Here is a 24,368-nt window from a genome sequence, read left to right on the forward strand (position 1 = left end):
TCTATCCCTTACAGCCTCGTTTTCATTTTACGTCCAAATCAAAGATGGCGCTTGTGTGACATGCAGATGCTGCAATCTCCAGAGAGAAGAAATAGAATCACAGGTATAAGCCATAATTATAAACATAATTTTTTTTTGTTTTACTTTAAGTAAGACCACTTAAAGAGAAAAATATAATATATAAGAAAATAAATCCCACAATAATTCCACATGCTCAATTATTATTAGGCCTATGCCATTTTACTTACTGAAAGGGAAACTCTTCTGCTAAGGTCACTCTATTACATGCTCTCAGAAACGAAGACCTTGTGAATAAGTCAGGCAGTAAGTAAATACCTGGAACAAGTTGACCCAACCCAAGTTTCCTTGTGCCTGTAATATTTTCTACTAGAAGGTGATTACAATTAAGGAGTGGTTGGATGGGTTGGCGTGTCTCAAAGCCTCCTTTGCGTGTTAAGAATGCAGCTCATCTGGTGGAGTAAACCGGTAAGGCCAAGCTGTCCAGGAGATACGACTGTTCAGTAGTCCAGAAGAGAAATACTAAAATGCAGAAGATAATGTTTTTGTGGGCCTGACATATCAAGACCTCCGTGGACGAATCACTTCTGCGCTTGTAATAATTACATTTTAATCTCGAAGCAGCTTTCTACAACAAACATGGGATTTTGGGTTATTTTACCAATAATTCTGTGTTCTGTCTCATTCGTCGGGTGCTGGACAGTGTGAGTTTATCGGATTCTTTGCCATTTCTCTGATTTTGATGATATATCACATTTTATGAGCCAAATATAACTGAATAGAATTTATACATGTTTAATAAACACTGACTAGAATTGTTACAGGTTTGCATTTCGGAGAAGTCTTTTTTTATACTCCACTATGTATTTTTTTAAAGGTTTATATCTTTTATCCATTGCTAAAAAGATTGACACATTAAAAATAAATTAAATGCTATCACATAATGGATGGATGGATGGATGATTGAATAAATAGATGGATTGGTTTGCTTCTCATTCAAAAATTTCTAAACCAGATTGTGATGCCTTGATTATTTAATATGTTGTTTTTCATCTCATAGGCCTGTTTTAATTTATTTAGAAAAATCTGGATTATAACATTGATGATGATGATGTGTAAAACACTCTTGAATAACCAGCCTAACAACAATGCAACAAGTAATTTAGTTGCTGATGTCATAATATGTCAAGCCACATTGTATTTAGCTGAACTCACTAACTCATGAGTAAGGAACAGAAAAGCTCAAAGACTAGGCTAATCTTATCTGCTCTTTGTGAGTCAAGAGAGTCTGAGTCACACATTTCTCTTTTACCCTCATACCGTTACAGTGTTTCCCCTATATGCATTTTACAGCTGTGCTGTGCCACTGCTGAATTATGAGTGCTGCTGTTGGGATTTCACATGTTTAATTTAATATTTTTGACTAGGGATGCACCGATACCACTTTTTCTCTTCCAGTTCCGATACCGGAAATCTTAGTATCGGCTGATCCCGATCCGATACATTGTTGTTTTTTGCAGTGTAGAATATCTTTACATTATTGTGTGGAACTAACTGGGAGTACTCTCAAGTCAAGTCATTTTTATTTCTATTGCGCCTTTCACAACACACATTGTTTCAAAGCAGCTTTACAGAAGATCAGGTATTAACAGAAGATAAACTGTAATGTCTATAATGTCTATGAGTCATCATTGTGTAATTAGATCAAATACGACTGTGAATTGTGTTTAAAGTAATTAAATAATTATTTTATTTATAACCCCAGTGAGCAAGCCGAAGGTGACTGTGGCAAGGAACTCAAAATTCCATAAGATGTTGGTTAATGGGAGAAAAATAACTTTGGGGATACCAGACTCACTGTGGGGGCCAATTCCCCTCTGGGTAACATCATGAATATAATGCCAATACTACTTATGTATAGTGCAAGTCATGGTTTAAAATGATTAAACTAAGTAAGTGTTAAGGGTCAGTGTTTAAATTCAACTTTAATATTGTTAACAAATACTAATGATGACAATAATAATAATACATTGTTATTCCTATTATTTTTATTGACTTATAATTTTAAATACAACAGTAATATATTTAAATTGTGCACTTTTTAAACCCTCACGTTTTTATTTTGACATTCTGAACTCTCCAGGAATTCCTGTATGTGTCTGTAGGAAAGTTCACAGTAGTTTAATTCGCTTCTAATTCAAATTCTGGTAAAAGGTACCTCTGGTGCTGTTCTAAATGCACATTATAAGTGAACCGAACTATTGAGCATCTACATCTGAGATGTGGTTCTTGAGTAGCTCTCAAATATTTCGCACCACTGTGAAGGCTAAAAATAGCCACGAGTGCATCACCAGCCTGTGTATGAGTTTGTGTCAACAGAGCAGCACCATTCACTAACGCGCTGGCGTTGCTCATACTGTATATTTACTTATTAAACAGCCTTTTGTGATTCATGAAGCTATCGCACATCTTCAAGTGGCTTTGAATAAAATGCATGAGTCATATGAACTGCTTTAATGGTGTTTTAATGGTTCTTTTATGTAATTTTTGTAGCTTGACAAGAACAAACATGACTAACACACAGTATTGGATTTGGATCGGACTCGTCGGACCGATACCCGATGCATCTAAAAGCTTCAGTATCGGTTCGGTGCATCCCTATTCTTTACGCAACATAAAACTTTTTCTACACTGTGCAAGAGACCCCACCACATACACACACACCAAATACATACGCATCCTCAGTGACATCACCACATAACAACATGTCAAACTCGCTTCAGTTCAAGTGGCCCACAAGCGAATTACTGAAATGTACACTGATCAGCCACAACATTAAAACCACTGACAGGTGAATTGAATAACATTGATTATATAGTTACAATGGCACCTGTAAGTGGGTAGGATATATTAGACAACAAGTGAACAGTTAGTTCTTTAACTTCATGTCATGAAGCAGGGAAAATGGGCAAGTGTAAGGATCTGAGCAACTTTGACAAGGGCCAAATTGTCAACCGGCGACAGGGTCATGGGCACCCAAGGCTCATTGATGCATGTGTGGAGTGATGGCTTGCCCATATGGTCTGATACCACAGAAGAGCTACTGTAGCACAAATTGCTGAAAAACTTAATTCTGGCCATGATAGAAAGGTGTCAGAACACACAGTTTATCGCAGCTTGCTGCATTTGGGGCTACATAGCCAAAGACCGTTCAGAGTGCCCATGCTGACCCATGTCCACTGATGAAAGCTCCTACAATGGGAACGTGAGCATCAAAACTGAAATATGGAGCAATGGAAGAAGGTGGTCTTGTGTGATGAATCATGTTTTCTTTTAGATCATGTGGCGTGCGTGTGCATAGTTTAGCTGGGGAAGAGATGGCAGCAGGATGCACTATGAAAGAAGGCAGGCTGGGGAGGCAGTGTGATGGTCTGGGCAATGTTCGGCTGGGAAACCTTGGGTCTTGGCATTCATGTGGATGTTACTTTGACATGTACCACCTACCTAAAGATTGTTGCAGATCACAGACACCACCTCATGGCAACTGTATTCCCTGATGGCAGTGGCCTCTTTCAGCAGGATATTGCACCCTGCCACACTGAAAAATTGTTCAGGAATGGTTTGAGGAACATGATGAAGAATTCAAGGTGTTGACTTGGCCTCCGAATTCCCCAGATCTCAATCCGATTGAGCATCTATAGGATGTGCTTGATCAACAAGTCTGATCCATGGAGGCCCCACCTCACATCTTACAGGACTTAAAGGATCTGCTGCTAACGTTTTGGTGCCAGATACAACAAGAAACCTGCAGAGGTCTTGTGGAGTCCATGCCTCGATTGGGTCACAGCTGTTTTGGCGGCACAAGAAAGACTTACACAATATTAAGCAGGTGGTTTTGAAGTTGTGGCTGATCGGTGTAGGATGACTGGATCGCAACGTTTCACTGAACTATCTGTTTGCTTTCCTCGTCAATATAAATGAGCATTCTCCTGTCATCTGTATGTTTTGGAGCGCATTTTGCTAACTTCAAAAGCAGAATGAAACACGGCTTAATCATAGCAGCATGAGGGCAGAGCAGGTGCGGTAATTCGCAGACAGGTCTCAACCGAACAACAGACTATTTTAAATGTGCTTGTGAGCCAGTAAGATGTGCATCTGGTATCACAAAATCCATTTGAATGCAGTACAGAATTGTCTGTTGCAAAACACTTATGACTCGGTGATAAAACTAGTTTAAAACAAACAGCCCCCACATTCTAAATGGCACTGACAAAGAAAACTGGAGAAAATATAAATTAGAAGGCTTTTCATTTCACAGATTACAATGCTTACTAAAATGTACCTTGGATTTACAGTACTAACACTAACTGTACTGTATTACCTATGGTAGTTGTGGCAGAAAAACTTTCTAAATGTATTTAGACTGCTGTTTTTATTACAGAAATGCCATAGTTCTTTATATAGAAAACATAGTTACTAATCATAGTAGTGAGGAGCCATGCATGGATTTATCTATTGTTTCCATGGGCTTATTACAAATATCATTGTTAAAACTATGGATACTTTGGAAGAACTATGGTACATTTTCATAATTATGGACCAAACTATCAGTTTTCCATCTGTGTAAAATCTGTACTCTTGTATTGCTCTCTGATTGTAGGACAATGTAAGTTGTTTTGTTTGCAAATTCCAAGACATGACTATATAATCAGTAGGAGCCTGAATAAAAGGAATCCGTAAAGAAGACCCAACTAAGTCACACTGTCAGAATATTTCAATTTAGCCATTTAAAAATTAGATGTTACTGTTGTTAATATCACAATTTTCATCTGCATCCCAACCTTAAAATCAATGCAGTACTGTCAAATGAGCATTTCAATTCAAATAGCATGTATGTTATTTGCATGGGTGCTACCGAAGCAGGTGCTTGTGCCACATTTTCAACAGCCTCTTTGAGGGCACAAATAAACCCTGATGTTGCCCAGACTGAAATTTAGTTTGACACACCTGTTTTAATCTATTCTTCTATTAACAAGCATTAAGACGGGTCTGGCATTGCAGGCTTGTGGAAACACGCACAACAGCACCGCTGCTGAAAAAAATCCTAGGGGCATTACCAGTGGTTTTCCAGTTGATTAACTATTTTAACATAAATGTTTGGATGTTTAGCCATTTCTGTGACTCATTCGCCATGTTACTTATTAAACGATCCATTCTTGCACATCTCTACTAGAGAATGTTGATTGAAAAGAATGAATACAGAAACCCAAAAACACTGTTATGCTACACCCATAGCACAATATTGTAACTGTTTTGGTGCTAATTATGTTTTTTTACCATGTACTCGCTGAATATAGGATAGGGCTGGTAAATTTTACGCAACTAATAATTGACTATTTAACACGTAAAAAAAAAGGCAATATCCATTTTTCCCCAATTCCTGTGGCTAAAATTGCCACATATAAATTTCCTGGAGGTACATACTCAACTGCACATCCTAGCACTGAAACTGTGTGTGGAGCAGTGCACATTTGTTTTTTACATATGACACATGTTCTGGGCATAATAAACATGGAGTGGATTTAATATATGGAGAATAGAGACTTCACATCAAGCGGTGAGCCAAGTGTGGGAGAGATACGGGCAAGCTGCCTTATCTCTTTGCATCACCCGAAAATGCTCACTGTCTTTAATCTAAAACCGTGTCAAAAGTGAAACCTTGAGGGAGACCCAGTGTGTGTGCGATAGACTGAAAAGAAACCAGAGAAAATAATACTTTTGAAATGAAACTTTATCAAATTAAACTTGAGCAAACATAAGTCCATTGGAAAATGCAAGAAGATTTTGCCCAAATTTTAATTGCAGCATGTCCACAAATTTTAATTTACAGCATATTAACATATACAGTATCTCACAAAAGTGAGTACACCTCTCACAATTTTGTAAATATTTGATTATATCTTTTCATGTGACAACACTGAAGAAATGACACTTTGCTACAATGTAAAGTAGTGAGTGTACAGCTTGTACAACAGTGTAAATTTGCTGTCCCCTCAAAATAACTCAACACACAGCCATTAATGTCTAAACCGCTGGCAACAAACTTGAGTACACCCCTAAGTGAAAATGTCCAAATTGGGCCCAATTAGCCATTTACCCTCCCCGGTGTCATGGACTCGTTAGTGTTTCAAGGTCTCAGGTGTGAATAGGGAGCAGGTGTGTTAAATTTGGTGTCATCGCTCTCACACTCCCTCATACTGGAAGTTCAACATGGTTGCTCTACATAAAGATGGCCTAGGCTATAAGAAGATTGCCAAGACCCTGACACTGAGCTGCAGCACGGTGGCCAAGACCATAGAGCGGTTTAACAAGACAGATTCCACTCAGAACAGGCCTCGCCATGGTCGACCAAAGAAGTTGAGTGCATGTACTCGGTGTCATATCCAGAGGTTGTCTTTGGGAAATAGACGTATGAGTGCTGCCACCATTGCTGCAGAGGTTGAAGGGGTGGGGGGGTCAGCCTGTCAGTGCTCAGACCATACGCCGCAACCTGCATCAAATTGGTCTGCATGGCTGTCGTCCCAGAAGGAAGCCTCTTCTAAAGATGCACAAGAAAGCCCGCAAACAGTTTGCAGAAGACAAGCAGACTAAGGACATGGATTACTGGAACCATGTCCTGTGGTCTGATGAGATCAAGATAAACTTATTTGGTTCAGATGGTGTCAAGCATGTGTGGCAGAAACCAGGTGAGGAGTACAAAGACAAGTGTGTCTTGCCTACTGTCAAGCATGGTGGTGGGAGTGTCATGGTCTGGGGCTGCATGAGTGCTGCCGGCACTGGGGAGCTACAGTTCATTGAGGGAACCATGAATGCCAACATGTGCTGTGACATACTGAAGCAGAGCATGATCCCCTCCCTTCGGAGACTGGGCCGCAGGGCAGTATTCCAGCATGATACGGACCCCAAACACACCTCCAAGAAGACCACTGCCTTGCTAAAGTAGCTGAGGGTGAAGATGATGGACTGGCCAAGCATATCTCCAAACCTAAACCCTATTGAGCGTCTGTGGGGCATCCTCAAATATGCATCCTCAAATGGAAAATAATGGTGGCCACACAAAATATTGACACTTTGGGCCCAATTTGGACATTTTCACTTAGGGGTGTACTCACTTTTGTTGCCAGCGGTTTAGACATTAATGGCTGTGTGTTGAGTTATTTTGAGGGGACAGCAAATTTACACTGTTATACAAGCTGTGCACTCACTACTTTACATTGTAGCAAAGTGTCATTTCTTCAGTGTTGACACATGAAAAGATATAATCAAATATTTACAAAAATGTGAAGGTGTACTCACTTTTGTGAGATACTGTACTTGTATCAAAGATTTATATCTGTTAAAATGCGTCTAATTAACTCAATCCGCAAAAAAAAAAAAAAGGGAACATTTTTTAAATGTTATATTAAAATAATTAAAATAAATTATGATTGCAAATTCTTTTAGAAAAAGTATAAAGTAAATATATTTATGGTTATATTTTAATGTTTATTTAAATGTACCAAGTACCATGCCATTAATCACGATTAATTAGTTAACATTTTTTAATGAATTCATGGCCTTAGAATATAGACATGTCTTTTAGGTTAGGCAACATAATCCTTAATGGCAGGTAATGCCTCTTACATAATTTTGTACATTTTTGTGAATGGTTCTTGTCTTTCTTTACAGATACGGACTTGCATTAAGTTTCAACCATGTCTGTTCACTTAGTAACTGGTAAAGTGATCCAACCAGCATTCTTTAATATTAAATATGAATTGCTTTTATGACTCATGTTTCATATAATATTGTGACTTCCGTCTTATAAAAGGAAATACAGAAATTCTTGTCACACAAATGAAACAGGGATGTGCTGCACCCTGGATAATGTACCCACCATAAGGTTTGTTTAACACATTAACCTTTAATGCACTTGTTTCACGCATCATAATCCAAAGGACATTTTGGGCTTGAAGATTTTCTGTTTATTTTGCAGCACAAGTGGAGCAAACTTTCCAGAAAACTCTCTTTTCACAGCAACAATCAATGCAGGGTCATTTTTGTGTGCGTAAATATGCCATTCCTTTTCAGATTCAATTTCACATACAGTATCTTGACAAACACTTCCATAGAACATACACTATCAATCAAAATTTTCAAATGTATGTTTCTCGGGATTTTCAAAACATTTAGATCTAAAGTCTTATGCTTAAATACTTGAATTTAGTTTTGAAGACAAATATAAATTGTGCCTATTTCTTAATTTCTCCACTAAACGTGAAGCACTATCATTATAGAAAAAACTGTGTAATCTATACTCTCTTTGTCCCCACAGTTCTGATTTTCTGCATTTTTCATCATGCACACATTCTGGACCAGAGCAGTATGCATTCTCTCCTTAGTAAGATTGGTCTGGTTTTAGGCTGTGTGGCATCCATGGGTGCTTTCATGGCTGGGAACTGCAATGTAAGTCCACATGAAAATTCTTAACTACTTTTATTTCATATCTTACATTTGTTTCAGTTCTAAATAGTAACCACAATCCACAGCATTCTCAGCTAACAGGTACATTGACAAGACTATCAAAACAATTTCATTCCTCACTGATCAAACAGAAAATAAAATCAAGCTATTTAACAGTGTTTTGCAAGACAAGTATGTAGAAAGATAACAAGTTGTTAGGTGTGGTCACAAAACAAACAGGCTTGGATACTGTTTCCTGAAAGCATGCTGTATGTGTAAATATGAAGAATTTTCATGATATTAGGCAATTTACAAACTTAATGTAAGATGTAATTTTAAATATATTTCAATGAATTGAATTTACTGATAATTATACTACCATATCACAAACATGTCGTATCACGTAGCACATAATTGTTCTGTATTCCCATCTGAAATATAATTATTTGACACCATCTCTTCTACCATGAAATGACTGAATAGATTTGGGGTTGTGTGTTTTTCCTCACAGCCAGTAGAACTGTTGTTGCTCCATTACTTGGGTGCTGCACTGAGCTTTGTGTGTGTGTGTCTCTACATAACCATCCTGACCTCCCTCACAAGCAAATGTATGCTGACGGGGTTTGAATGGTTACTTTACCCCCTACGGATCCTCTCCGCAACAATCCAGATTTCTGCTACCATCCTCTGTATCCTTTTATGCTAATTTTTTTTTTGCATTATTATGCATGGTAATGATTATTTTAGTATATGAACTGATGTTTAGTATGTTTCTATGCATATTAAAAGCCTGAAGATTGCTAGAATTAAGTATTGGTGGAAAAAGTACTGTTGTAGTTATAGGTTCCTTTTTAGTTATAGATGTCATTGTTTAAAGCTGACGTGTGTAATTTTAAAATGCTTTCTCCTATGCCAGCTTAATATGCAGGGACAACTATACAGTTAGTAAGCCATCCGTAATTTGAATCCTCCAAAATGTGTAAACATTGCCGAATTGATTTTCAACAATAACTTATAAACCTTTAAAGACAGACCTACTGTGTGCTCAGTTGTTAATCAATGGTATATACGTCAGTTGAAGCCATCAGTCCGTGTTATTTCAACTTTATTTAAAAAAAAAAAATAATTAAAATTGGAATTCCTGGTGAATAACTATACTAAACATGAAAAGATCCACCAATCAAAGAATCGAGAACAATTGCAAACAAAGCTCATGAAAACAGTTCAGCAGTGACTGCTCCCTACACTCCCAAAATAGTTATGCTGATGAGTCAAAACATTATGACCACCCACCTAATATGCTGTTGGTCCTCCGCGTGCCGCCAAAACAGCGCCGACCTGTAGAGGAATGGACTCTGCAAGACCCCTGAAGGTGTCCTGTGGTATCTGGCACGAAGACATTAGCAGCAGATCCTTCAACTCCTGTAAGTTGCGAGGTGGAGCCACCGTGATTCGGACTTGTTGGTTCAGTACAGAGATCTGGGGAATTTGGAGGCCAGGGCAACACCTTGATCTCTTCATCATGTTCCTCAAACCATTCCTGAACAATGTATGCAGTGTGGCAGGGCACCTTAGGTGCAGTGTGGAGGCCACTGCCATCAGGGAATATCATCGCCATGAAGGGGTGTACCTGGTCTGCAACGATGTTTAGGTTGGTGGCACGTGTCAAATTGATGTTTCAGTTTAGGAGCCAATGGTTCCAAAGTAATTTTTTTAGTCTGGAGCTCTGCCACAGTGCATCCTGGTGTCATCACTTCTACAGGTAAATGACACACATGTAAAAGAAAATGGGACTCATTGGACTTGGCGACCTTCTTGCACTGCTCCAAGGTCCAATTCCAACGTTCACGTGCCTATTATAGGTGCTTTCAGCGGTGGACAGGTGTCATTATGAGCACTCTGAATGGTCTTCTGCTAAGCAGCCCCATACGCATCAGGGTGCGATGCGCTGTGTGTTGTGATGCATTCACCCCGTAACCATCATTAACCTTTTCTGTGGCTTATGCCACAGTAGACCTTTTGTCGGTTCGGACCGGCGGGATAGCCTTTGTTGCCCTCACACATTGATGAGCCTTCGGCCTGTCGCCAGTTTGTGGTTTGTCCCTCCTTGGACTGCTGTCGGTAGATACTCACCGCTGCTGACCGGGAGCACCCCACAAGCCTTGTCATTTCAGAGATGCTCTGACCCAGTCGTCTGGCCGTAACAATCTGGTCCTTGTCAAAGTCACTTGGGTCTTTATTCCTGCCCATTTCTCCTGCATGGCGTTTACTTACCATCAATCTACCCAGACCTTGACATGTGGCCTTGTTAAGAGATGATCAACATTATATGCTTCAAATGTGAGTGGTCATAATGTTTTGGCTCGTCTGTGTATATTTTAGTATATATCTGAAACTTTTGCAATAAATTTTAATGTGTTGTTTCTGTACTTAAAATCAAAAACGTTGAAATCAGTAGCTTTATTTTTCGCCATTTTTAAAATTTGATTACGTACTTTGCAATTGTTCATGGGATTGTAGTTTATTCCCTCATGAAAGGCGTTTTGTAAACAGTCTTGAACCTTGCCTTTTTGTCAGATTTTCAAATAATTTTTGTCTTTAAATCAAATTTTGTAATGTTGTGATTCACCACAAAGCTGGTTGGTTTGGTTCATGGCTTAGAACTCTTTTATTTTGTTTTTTATGAAATTCCTATGGATAAAAAAATAGGAAAAATACTTCTGGAACCAAGATGGCTGAAAAAGTGGGCGGAGATTGTTGAGATCTATTATGCTGGTTTGGGGTGGTACTATCTGTTTGACTTATCAGTTGGACCTTTAAGAAAACAAAGACAGCTAGAATGAAATACAAGTAGTTATGGATGTAATTGTATAAAGTGTGACCAATACAACATTATTGAATATTAATTTAAAAAATCTTATGTTTAAATTCACATACAAATAAAAAATGTTTTCCATGACCACTTCTTTAATCAGACTGCATCTTCTTCATTCAAGAGGATTCTTTCTACAAACACATCTCTGCTGTGTTTGAATGGATGCTCAGTCTAAATCTGGAGCTTTATGAACTCAGCTATGTTGTGGAGTTCTTCTACTTCTCATCCTCAATGCTCTCAGCACTTTTAGCAAAGAAAGAAGAGGAGAACCCTCTGATTCTGACTTGATTTACAGCTACAGCTTGACTTTTTTATTCCGTTACGGAATCAGAGTTCATTAAAGGGAGTTTAAATTATCACCTCATTTAAATAGTAAGCCTAATCAAGAGACATAAAGAACAACGTTCCCCTAGAAAGGGGTTGCACTTTTCTTTTAAGTTGCAATAGGCACCCTACTTCATATGCTATTGCAAACACCAGATTTATTTTGGAGCAGGATATTTTATTTATTTTTTGGGAAGGGGCAATGGAAACTATACTGACAGGCACTTTGGAGATCTTTCCTCGTTTCTTTGTAACCTTTTTACTTGGCGAGATACATTTTTGGAATTTTATAGATATTACTAATGCAATCTATGACATTAGCTCAAGGCTCACATATACTGTATGTGTTAACGGATGTTTGGTCAGTACATGCTGCTTAAATAATCATACAGTGTTTGCATCACAAAATCAGGAATGTTAAATCAGTGGCTGGCAGGAAATGTATATTTGTCAGTGATGAGGGTTTCATAAGGTCCTTATTTAAACAGATAAGTATAATCTACTCCTTATTCATAGTTGATTTATCTTCAGTTATTTTTCACAATCCCTTTCTCTGTCAGAACTTCAGTTAATTCTTATCTATGTGAATTCATGTACAATGGGCCACTTATTTGACAGAAATCTTGATCAAAATGTGGCCCAATTTACCTAAAGTTTTCTGGATAAGACAGTTGTCAAGCTTAAAGCTTGATATAGATTCATATTTAAGGAGATGGCAATTAATAATAATTTTCCTGATCTATTGTTGAACAGAGATCTTGTACATCTGTATGACAGTTATTTAATATTTAATAGTATTTGTATAGTTGGTATGATTGTGTGTACATTGAGATGCACTTGCTGTTATGACTCGTCTACAAGCAGACTTTGGTTGGAGTTGCACTTACTTGGTTTAGAAATAAATGACTGAACAAAAAATTCTCAGTTGTTTACAATCATCTATATATTTCAGGTTAATGTAAAACAGGACATGAATCAATATGACTAGACTGAAATTCAGTCCTGTTTTAGAAATGCAGTTGTGTGGCTTTATGTTGTTACGTGCTGCTTAAATGCATCTAAAGATAATGGTCATTCTGCCTTCAAATGCCAACTAGAAAGACTTACTAGTATGTCAATGGTTTCACAAGATAATTGATGAGTTCTTTCCACATACAAAAAGATCAAGTGCGGTGGACTTAAAGACTCATAACAATGCAATGAATGTACTAGCGTTATTGAAACACCTGTTTTCAGACACACCCATTGTTCAACTTAGGAAACCACTCCTTACTATTGCACAAATAGTAATTCTCTCTGGTGGGGTAAGTTCTAGTTCATCTATCACTGTTATTCTGTGATAGGTCAAATTTGATGGTTTAATCCTTGTTGTTTGTAGCTAAAACATCCTACTATAACAACTCTTGTCTAATGGTGTGTGGGGGTCACACTACAGTCCTGGCACTGTTGGAATGAAGTGTCCTTAATGCCGTTGGAGCATGACGACACCAAATTGAGGTCACAACTAAATAATCTGGTTTAGTAAGCACTTACTTAATTTAAAGACCAGAGATAGTATAGCTACAGGGCAGCTTGTTGAACCTTTTAAATTCTATGCTCAGAAAGTCTGTGTTGGGGAGTGACTTTTATTGGAAATTGTATTTGCACATACTGCATGGCCGGTTGTGTGCAGTGCAAGACAAAGACATTTACACATCTAAGGACTTTGAACCTATGATGTGGAATACTAAATGTTAAATTAGTTTATCAACAGTGGTGCCACTTCAGGTGTCAGTGAGATATTGGGATATTTGCTTGTGCTGATAACAGTAACTCAATAACAGGTGTTTTATAGCTGGGACTGAAAATCAATCATTTAACCCTCTTAGATTGATGAAACAGTACAGGTATACATTTTTATTTTATTTTAAAGAAAATATCAAATGTATTTCCCCTGAAGTAATAACAATAAAATGATACACTTTTTGGGGGGATTTAATGCTATTTAGATCAATTACATACAGTAATTTGCATATGCAAAAGTTATTCTGGTTTTTAAAGTTGAAACATGAAGAAAATATGAGAATGTGACATATTGGAGGCAGATCACTAATATCTGATGAAAAAAAGAACAATTACATGACTTGAAAAATCATGGCATAATAATAACCAGTAGATGGCTGCAAATACTGTGTGGTCTGACTGCCTGTTTTAACTTAAAGCTAAAGTATTTAACATTGTTAGTGTTAAAATTCTTCTATCCCAGCTTAATATGCAGAGACAAGTATAAGTAAGCCATTTATAGGTTAATTTTCTCAAAAACGGTAAACACTGTGTCTCAGTGGTGCTATGGATATTCCTGTTGGTTTTGAGAGACCCACCCCAACAACGTTACTCAACCAATGGCGTGAGTTGGGGCGGGACTGACTGTTTGATCAACAGCAGATGAGTGTGTATTCGGAAAGATGTTTTGAAAACATTTATTTTTTGCAATTCCATTCGGTGGCGGCAAGGACCTCTAAAAGGTGATAGTGTTATAGAAATTACATTTGTAATTTTTGAATTTCTAATTTTAGATTAAGATTATCACCATTCATGCATTTCAATATATATTAAGACACATTTATAAGATATTATCTGTCAAAGCTTAGCTTTTATTCTTTACTTTTGAAACGTCTGTTTATACAATAATGTGACATTACCGTACGTTTACTTTCAAACCTGACCATGGTGATACAAAGAGAAGAGGAACGTGTGTTTTGTATTGTGGGTGAATTATGGCCTCACTCCCTCATTTCTCTGTGTGTTCTGCATTGTGGCTGATTTATTGATTTTATTTATAAAATGTCCAAACATTTGCTCAGAATTATAGTCTCACCAGTTAATTTGCGTGTGTGTGACTCTGTCACTGTCAACATTTGTCATCTTTTGCACTCTGGATGTTTTATAGTCCCACCTGAATTTCTATGTTTATTTGGCATTTGGCTGATTTATATTATTCAACAAACCAAAAATATTTTTGTAGGGTCTCTACCGTTAATTTTCTATGGCCGTCAATTTTGACCACAAAATAGTTATTTTTTTAAAGACCACTTAGGCTCATCGAATCAAGTCCAATTTTTGTATGGTCAGATTGCAAGTTCCAAACCACTCAAATTAAGGGGTTATAATAATAATTATTAAAGTTTTTGTATTTTTTGAATGAGTTTGAGGCCCAGATAGAATATTTTGATTTATTTTTTCCAATTTTCCGTGCCAATTTGTGGGGGAAATCTGCATAACTTAAACAATAACGTCATTCAAACACAGTAGTTTTCAGTAAACTATAGCATTGTAGAAATTCACTGTTCAAAGTAAGTTATGATTCATTTAATCAGTGAGTGAAAGTGCCTAATAATCAGGTGGCTACTGAAATTGAGAAGTATTCGGCTGGTCATGTGATCCTAACATGGCAGACCACATAAGGGCCCCTCTCCATGTAAAATAAAATGGCTTTCATAATGTTACTAATATAATTGGAGTTGTCATGATTTCATACATATGCATCACAATTATAATTAATTTCTTTATAAAGTAAAACTTTTTAAATGGGTTAAGAATTTGTTGAGTGCACCCTGAGAGTACTTTACATTTATTTGTACACTATCAAATTGGCCAAACATTTAATAAACTATGTATGGTAGATGTGTAGAACTTTGGGAATAACTTGCGTTTCGATTATGTGGAAATATGCGAAGCAAATTTCTTGTGGGCCTAGTTATGTCCTTTTTTGATAACCAACTCTGATTTAACAGTCAAGAATTAAGAAATAGACAAAAACACTCAAATTTTAATGCAAAGCACATAACCTTTACTTTTGAAAGAAGGTAATATACATCCTGGAATTACAGATAATAAAGATACATTATGAGCAAAATAAATTCACAATGAATATCCTCTCTTCTTTAACTGATCCAAAGTGTGGTGCAAACTAGAGAATGTCTGCAGTATCAATATGAGTGAAAGGCGGTAGCAAACCTAAAAAGCATGGATGTCCAGGCTTTCACTGAATACACTGTAAAAAAATATTCACGCAAAAAAACAAAAGTTGAAGCAATATTCCACATTGCTAAAAACCTAAAAGAAATAATGAAATTAAGAGAAAATATAAGCTTGATTTTCATGATCTTCCTCTCATATTGTAGTTCAACTGCAATGCATATATCATAAATAGATGAAGCGGGAAGGGAGAAACACAACTGTTCAAGATAGGTCAACAAGCAAGATTACACAATTTCAGCATAGCTGAAACAATAAATGACCACTCCTCCAAATTCAACACTTGGAGTGAGTGCGACCAAAGGTAATCCTTTACAAACCTTTAAGATCAGTCAGTCTGCAGGCGATCTGCAATTACTTCTCATGCCAAACACCTCCAAACAAAGCATGTTAAAACAGTTTGGGCCCTTAAAATTTTAGTTGTCGTTTTGTTTTGTTCGTCTGATGGTGAGCAACACTTCATAACATGACGCATGAGAGAAAGAAATGTTAAAGCAAAGAATGGCATCTCATTTCAACTAAGCCTTAGAACATCTTCAGCTAGGCAAGTCTTGATTAGTCCTTTAAACTTTCTGATTCTAAAATTATAGCAGTAACATCTAGCTCAACTTGTCACTGATGTGGTCCTCTCTCAGGTCTAAACAATTAAACATCCCCTGATCCACACGATAACAGTGCTGATTATTTTAGGCTGGAGAGCACTAAAGATACATATTTAACAATTTATTTATTTTTCTTAAAAAGAAAGGACACTACAGTAGATGACAACTCAAAAGTATTAATGTGATGCAAATTTGTAATTTTATAAACCTACAATGAGCTGAAATTTGTTTTCTTCAAAACGAGTACATATTCTTTGTTGTAGAGCCACTTTTGCTAGAGGTGTCATCATGTGACTGGTATCCAATGAGGGTTTTGCTGGGGATGCTCAAACGGTCTTTGTATTGTTTCCTAAATAGGAAGAACAACAGATATCATTGTCACAATGACTGTATGGTACTGGTGTGAGCTATTCAGTAGATTTCTATGTATTGTTTTCAAAACGTCAGCTCAACACACATTTTAGGTAGACTGAATTGATGGTACCTTTTATGTTGATTTTTAAATGAAGTTGTTTTTATATTCTTTTATCAAAATATATCAATCAATTCCCGATGGATAAAATCATACACATTATCTTTCATTGAACATCCTGTTTCACCCCAAAATGCCTCAAAATCTTGGTCAAATGAGTTGCGAAACGTTTAATGGTGATTTTTAAAGTTATTCCAAATCCTAAGTGGAAACATTTAATATGTTCTGTTTTGTAATTGTAAATATTTACCACTAAACAGTACAAGAAGGTCCATACATTGCAAGTAAATGAAAGATTTATATATAATGGTATATATATAAATCTTTATTTATAGTAACATTCTGAAAGTGAAGATGTACATGGAATGTTTTTTATATTTTGGTCTATTCACACCCAAAAACAATTGGATCACTTCAGAAGACATAGAATATTGATTTGTGGAGCATGAAAAGGTCTGGTCACCATTCACTTGCATTGTATGGACCTACAGAGCTGAGATATTCTTCTAAAGATCTTAATTTGTGTTCAACAGAAGAAAGTCATACACATCTGGGATGTCATGAGGGTGAGTAAATGATGAAAATATTCAATTTTTGGGTGAACTGTTCCTTTAAGACCAACTTTCTTCTTATAAGCAAGAGAACATACCCTATCGTCATGATAGCATCCTTGTTTTGGCAGTTGCCCGTCCAGATGGATATTTTATCACCCTTTGGTCTGACATTGACCACAGCTCCACACACATCTTCACTGGCTTCATCAAATGACTCACCAATTAAACACAACAGCTGCAAAACACATGGAAAGCGAATAAGAATTTGTACAAAAAAACCCACCAAAAAATAAACTTTAATCCAAAGTCTAACAGGAAGCGCTAAGATCACATGTCAAGCTGTTCACTAAACCATATGCAGAATGCAAGTCAAAAAGGAAAGATCGAAACAAAAACGTACTGTCTCCATCCAGTAGCGGTCAAGGTCATTGTGTCGTTGCTGTTTGCCGAGGGTCATTAACCACCTTCCTCCCAGTTTATTCTTGTCATCCTCCCACATGGGTTTGATACCATCCTGAGACACACAGAGACATTAATCTGAATAACAGTGTTTTTGAATAATAAAATTGCTGCTTTTAGTCCATATCTATTAGCTCCTCCCCCTACAACTGTTCAGCACATCCAGCAGTGTTCTAACTGGCGCTGATCATGCCTTTGTAGGGCACTTCGAAGGAAGCCATATCAATGCTGTAGGAGTGATTCAAACAGATTTTCCAATAAGAATCACTTAAAAAGTGAGTTATCACCTGACTGACATCACCTTTCAGCCAACTAAAGCTCCCACAGTGGAAAAGTCTGCGAATGGAATAGAGCATAGGGATGATCACTTCTGAATGGGATGCGCCAATGTGGGACGCTCAGCTCGAGGTAGTGTTTTTTATTCTTTATGCTTCAGTGTACTAGGATTTAAAACGTAGATGTATTATGTTTTCCTCACTTGTTTCTCATTCAACTTCACTGAACATGCACAACGGCTCCAGCCTCATCGTAAGCAAAGGCCGCGATGTGCTGTGCGCCCTTTTGGGCTGGTTATGGATTAACGCTGTCAGATCGTCATTTGGTTCTCAAGTCTTTACAAAAGCTGGTCAGTATTGAGAAAACTTCTCAAGTTTCCAGGTAAGTTGCTCTGACATGAGCAGCACATGGTGGAAAGGGGTATATACAGTGTATGACAAATTTGGCTGTAAACTAAAGATTATTGTCTATTATTAAAAATGGGACGTGTCGCTCGAAATGTCCCGCCCCCTCTTCCTGCTTCAGTAGGAAATACATCAAAACACAAAAATCAAACTGCACTCGTCAGGGCACTGCACAGGTACTTTTAGGTGCCGACCAGAGTGATGCCAATGCAAGACTTTAATAGTCCAATGACTCCTTGCTTCCCAATAAAGTGTTGATCATCAGCCCCAAATTTCAACCTGTACATATACCAGCCTCCTGATCTTACCTTAAATAAGCAGTAGTCACAGCCAAATCCAAGTTTACTGGGCTGCTGTATGTGATTGTATAATCTAAGGAACAAAACAAATGGAATCAAGTAAATTTCATCATGACTTGCCAACTAATAATCATTACTGGCTACCAAATAGTTGATGTCAAAATAAGCACTATTCTATTCTCATAAAAACTCTATTATGAATATTGTCCCTTCATAAATATCAAAGATAAACACTTACGCCCAGAAATCTTCCACTGTGTCAAACTTGGAGATGAGACGCAGATTTTCTGTCCAACTTTTGCTTTTGTCATTTTTGAAATACCAGAGAGCCCATCTGCATGGAGGAAAATCAGGACAGTGAGTATGGGTCTCCTGAATATTTTTCATGAAGAGCCTCTCAAGAGTGAGAGCCGAGTCATACTGTACTTTGAACCAAAGGCTTTGGTTACATTTATCCATTTTATCCGCAGACCCATTATCCAAAGAGATTTACAGTGAATGAAATCAACGTATACATTTTATCAGTACGTGTGATCTCTGGGAATTGAACCCATGACGCTTGGCTTTTCTAGTGCCACACTCTACCAGCTGAGGAAGTTCAATTATAGTTTTATTTAAAAGAATAATGTCACATTTTCACTTCAAAATGTCCTTATTTAAAAGGGCAACTTCCATCAAACCAAGTCAATCTTCCTAAAAATACATTCTAGTATTTACACTTAATAGAACAAGACTGAAAGTTTAGTTCGAACCACTAATTCAATGCAAAAGGAAAGAGAAACAAAGCAGTTCCACTAAAAACAAAACACCATTGTTAACAGTCATAAGGGGTACTATTGTTCATTTAAGCAGAAAAGAGAGCATGCTGGGTATATGACAGATGTACCCTGTGACTCACACTAAAGTGTAATCTACATTGTAGTCCTGACCAGTGATGAACCTTTGGTTATCAATAAATGACTACAAAGAGTAGAATCAAACCCAACTAAAAACAACTGCTTAATTAACATTTAGATATATAATCCAGCAATACAAGTTCAAATATGAATGTCATACTCTATCTTATGGCCGTCTGAGAGTCGGCAAGAACAGCTTTTACAATGAATGAAGGTCCTCGCTGGTGCAGATATGGGCAGTGAAAAGGCAGAAAGGGCTGGAATGAGACCGCTCAACATGTGAGCTCAGCACTTCCTGCTGGCTGACTGCCACTGCATCACTCATTTGCCTCTTGAGCACAGAATGACAACAGAACCACAATTTCAATAAAACACAACCTTTTTTCTACAGCATGTCATCCAAGACCAGCTTTATTAACTTTACATTTTAAAAAGATGCCTTGACTGAGAATTTAAGGCATATAAGGACACCATCTGTATAACATCTGCTTATGGAATAGTCAACACAAATAAATACACTTTGCAAGCACATGACAACAGAATTGTTAGTAGTTATAGGCCCACATAATGACCAGGCCAAATAATAGCCCAATATCTATCTATTTTTTAATTATTGGCATCACCCAATAACTGTGGCCCACTTGGTCAATTAATAGAGCTGTTCAATAGACCTGGTATGTATTAAAAATGTAACAGCAGCTTTGTCAATGCATAAAGCAAAGTTTTTTTTATTTTCAAATATTTTCTAGCAATTTAAGTAAATATTGGAAATAAATGTAATAATTTTTATTTGGTCTTATTTGTGATCACTATTGCATAGCCTATATAAATACATTTTTGCCACCCTGCTCTCTAGAATTCACATCTGACATTAGTAAATATTTGTATAAATATCTCAATTTCCAGAAAAGTTCACCCAAAAATTAAAACGCTCACATCATTTACTTGCCTTCATGACATCCTAGATGTGTATGACTTTTTCTTGTGTTGAACACAAACTAAGATTTTTAGAAGAATATCTCAGCTCTGTCTTCATGAACATAATCAGTCAACATAAATGTAATCTGTAAGAATCTAGTGTTTTAATCAGTCTTCTGAAAAGATCCAAATTGTAACTATTTTTTTCACTATAATCTTGATAGCAGCAGTGGCAATCATGATTTCAAGCTCAATTACACTTCCTATGGCTTCATCTAGCTCTGCGTGTAATCGAGCTTGAAATCATGATTGTGCCGCAATGGCAAGATGTACAGTGAAAAAGGACTTATATTTTGGTCGGTTCCAGAGGTAGACCGATATATCAGCTTTACAGATTAAAGCGAGGGCATGAAAAGAAAAGAGCGACTATTTGGAAACGTGCTCCATCAGCACATACATAGGTATTCTAACTGCATATCTTATGATTAATAAAAAAATAATCTGGTGAAATAAATTATATATATTTACAGTTAGTTGTGATTCTCGAATCTGATTGGATGAGACGTTCCATGAGTACTGATGGTCTGACACCATCATCACTCGGACCCTTCACTGTGTGTATCACTCCGATTGTGTTCGTGCTGTTCTAAAAAAAAAAAAGTGTATGAGCAGTGCAGATGTGTTTAGAGCCATCTGGCTCTACATTTAATTTTGTGACAACATTTTTAGCCAGCTGGTGGAGGCTAAAAAAAATGTGTGTGTGTAATATGAGCCATTTGGTGATGTGAAGTGAGTCAGTGTCACTCAGTCTTTACATTCAACAGCAATCCGTGATCGCTCGTATTACTATTACACTCCTAAAGCTAGGAAATAGCTTTAAACGACTTTACATATTTTAGCCAGCAGAAGTTGTTAGTTTAATGTAACAAAATGAAATGTAAAGAGACAGATGGCTCTAAACACATCTGCACTGCTCTTACATTTTAGTTTAGAACGGCAGGAACACAAGCGGAGTGAAGTACAGAGTGAAGCGTCCGAGTGATGATGGTGTCACACCATCAGTTCTCATGGAACATCTCTTGTTCAATCAAATTCGAGGACCGGAACTAACTGTTGTGTATGTATGTATGTGTATGTATATATATATATATATACATACACACACACAATATATATATTTACAAAGTCCTTAATCTGATGAATATATAAGCTATAAAATGCTTAATTTGGTAAATAGTTAAGTAGAGAGTATTGTAACTTTGTAACTGTCTTTTCAAAATAAGAGTATTTTGGGCATGTTCATAGTCCTGCATTATGCTCCAAATCAGAATTGAATTCTGTTTTTCATTGGAATTCTGGTTACACAATAAACTGCATCTGGGAATTTATTCATTTTGGACTTTTGGTCATAGTAAGGAAAGCCTAAGAATTGTAACCAAATACATTTTAAACAATATCTGCTGATTAATCAGTTATTGGAATCTGCAAAATGCACTATCGGTCAACCTCTAGTCTGTTTTCACCAAAAACTGATTAGATTTTTCAGAAGATATGGATTTAACCACTGGAGTCATATGGATTACCTTTATACTGCTTTAATGTCCTTTTTGGAGCGTAAAAGTTCTGGTCACCGTTCACTTGCATTGTATGGACCTACAGAGCTGAAATATTAATCTAAAAATCTAAATTTGTGTTCTGCAGAAAAAATAAAGTCACATCTGGGATGGTATGTGGGTGAATAAATGAGAGAATTTTCATTTTTGGGTGAATTATGCCTTTATTTTAGGTGAGGTCACCGGGCAACCAAGTCCACTTATAACAAGAGAAATTCCAAATTAAATAAATTACATTAGCTTTACTCAGTACTTCCATCTACAGTTTAACATGTGGCACTGAGTTTGAGAGGGAAAAAAAATACACATACACATTTATTTATTTACCTGTTTTGCAAAGGGTGTTTGATGTACAGTTCAGGACTTGTTACAGGAGCGGTAGGAGCAGTAGGACTATCAGCACGGGCTTCTTCATTTTCAGTTCCTCGCTAAATAGATGCAAAACACAGAGCTTTCATTAAAAGGAAGTTCAGAGCAATTCAATCAATGCATGCATAATGACATATTTTAACATCATCCTACTCTAGAAGTCACAATCCCTTCAGACACATAACCTTACATTCTGTGCAAGTGCAGCAGTCAACTTGTCTTCTCTGCTAAACAGGGCTCTTGAACTGAAGAGCTTCTAAAAGGTAACTGGCAAACATACTAAATGGAAACAGATGTTGCTTTTGCAATCTACTGGCTCAATACTTGTAACTTTATTGCCTTGGGTCAAACCCCAGTTTCAACCCATGTTGCCAAATAAGACTGATGGTATATTAGGATGTCTAACAACCACAATCAGTGTGATCAAAATCCTATATTTCATGCAGTGTAGTACAGATCACACACTATAGAGTCAGTCCGATTCATTTCTAGTCCAATTTGGAGTCATACACCCTCTACTGTCCGCTAAGGTACAAGCCTCTCAATTCACACATGGACTCATTTTAACAATACACGACTTTGATGTTACTTAAGGAGTCAGCCTTAAAAAAATAATGCAACCATGCACATCGAAAAATTAATATTTAATCAGAATACAGAGTTATTAAATGACTAAGCAGCCACGATTAGGCACGCTAGCGAGAGCTGCTAGTAACACGGTTAGCCATGAACACACGTGTCCAGATGTCTGGAGATTTTATTTAATCACGTCGAGCAGACAGAAAACTGAACCCAATCCGCTACAAAAGCGCTACGGACTCAATACGACGATTCAAACGAATCCGTGGCAGAGAGTGAGGAATGGGGATTTTCGTTCCCCCGGACCCTCCCTGTCTCTAAAGTCACCCAACAGCAGCAGTGCCACCCCGAAACCCGACTGAACGCCATACGGGGCAATTTTCAACATCTGAAGCTTTTAAACAATACATCTTACTGCCCAAACATGTCCCGCAGACTATACACCAGACACTGCTTTACTATTTCTGAACGCTTGGACGCACTAATGGAAAGAAGCCCGCTCCCTCTTACCGGCTCCGATGTCGCCATCTTGCCTGTGAAAATTCTTCTGACCGTTCGACGTTACTGCGTCACCCACGCGCTCAGCAATCTACGGCAGCTGGAGGGGCTCAGATAAAATACGGTTGCGACACCATGGAACAGTGATGGGATCAGTTAATAAAACCATGGAATGATTACAAAAGTCATGTATCATCGTGGTATTTACATGGTTTTCCAATGTACTGTTTACTATGGTAAATGTCCAAGACCGTGAACAGCAGTTGTAACAACTATACTGCAGAAATGAGATGCCTTTATATGTCTTCCAAAAACTTAAAAAAAAAAAAAAATAATCAAAAGCCTGTATGCATATTTCATATGTTCCACAATTAGTGTGTGAATACAAGGAGCTGTTGACAGTTGCAAAAAGTAAAGCAACCAGCAGCAAAGTTGGTTGTACCAATTTAACCATTTAAGTTACATTTTAAGTTCCATAAACTCAACGTAAAAAGTTGAGCAAACTCAAAAAATATTAATGATTTTTTTACAAGAACTTAACTAAATGCAATAAACTTGCATTTTTAAGTACAGTTGATCAACATTTTCAATATTCTTAATATAAAAAATAGATTTACATTTCTACATACGATCATGTGTCACCCCACCAAAGTGCCAAAGTAGCTGGTCCAAATTAAAAAGTGGTGTAGGTAA

At 37.1% G+C, this 24,368-nt stretch overlaps 2 protein-coding genes across 2 annotated transcripts; one reads left to right on the forward strand and one right to left on the reverse strand.

Annotated features, from left to right (window-relative positions):
* Nucleotides 1-460: 460 nt before the first annotated feature.
* On the forward strand, nt 461-12,625 carry si:dkey-228d14.5 (uncharacterized protein LOC796266 homolog). The gene is made up of 7 exons (XM_052151435.1): nt 461-722; nt 7,747-7,794; nt 7,889-7,960; nt 8,054-8,121; nt 8,393-8,523; nt 9,032-9,209; nt 11,496-12,625. Exons 1-7 carry the CDS (start codon nt 658-660, stop codon nt 11,681-11,683), a joined length of 750 nt encoding a protein of 249 aa, XP_052007395.1. The 5' UTR covers nt 461-657; the 3' UTR covers nt 11,684-12,625.
* Nucleotides 12,626-15,531: 2,906 nt separating this feature from the next.
* Nucleotides 15,532-23,743, reverse strand: LOC127660769 (eukaryotic translation initiation factor 4E-like). Its single transcript, XM_052151181.1, has 7 exons — nt 23,688-23,743; nt 22,557-22,657; nt 19,041-19,136; nt 18,812-18,875; nt 17,765-17,878; nt 17,460-17,599; nt 15,532-16,687 (listed from the first exon to the last, which is right to left on the reverse strand). Exons 1-7 carry the CDS (start codon nt 23,703-23,705, stop codon nt 16,573-16,575), a joined length of 648 nt encoding a protein of 215 aa, XP_052007141.1. The 5' UTR covers nt 23,706-23,743; the 3' UTR covers nt 15,532-16,572.
* Between the last annotated feature and the right edge of the window lie 625 nt (nt 23,744-24,368).

Source organism: Xyrauchen texanus, chromosome 20, assembly GCF_025860055.1.
Source record: "Xyrauchen texanus isolate HMW12.3.18 chromosome 20, RBS_HiC_50CHRs, whole genome shotgun sequence".
Taxonomy (NCBI): domain Eukaryota; kingdom Metazoa; phylum Chordata; class Actinopteri; order Cypriniformes; family Catostomidae; genus Xyrauchen; species Xyrauchen texanus.

Bases quoted from the DNA above. Each gene is read 5' to 3' on its own strand.
- si:dkey-228d14.5 (XM_052151435.1), top strand. From the start codon at position 658: ATGGGATTTTGGGTTATTTTACCAATAATTCTGTGTTCTGTCTCATTC. The intron at 7,961-8,053 runs GTTTGTTTAACA...TTTATTTTGCAG, and splicing joins GATAATGTACCCACCATAAG to CACAAGTGGAGCAAACTTTC. The intron at 8,122-8,392 runs GTGCGTAAATAT...TTGTCCCCACAG, and splicing joins CAATGCAGGGTCATTTTTGT to TTCTGATTTTCTGCATTTTT.
- LOC127660769 (XM_052151181.1), bottom strand. The intron at 17,600-17,764 runs GTACGTTTTTGT...TGTGTTTTGCAG, and splicing joins ACCGCTACTGGATGGAGACA to CTGTTGTGTTTAATTGGTGA. The intron at 16,688-17,459 runs GTATGTTCTCTT...CTTCCTATTTAG, and splicing joins GATGCTATCATGACGATAGG to GAAACAATACAAAGACCGTT.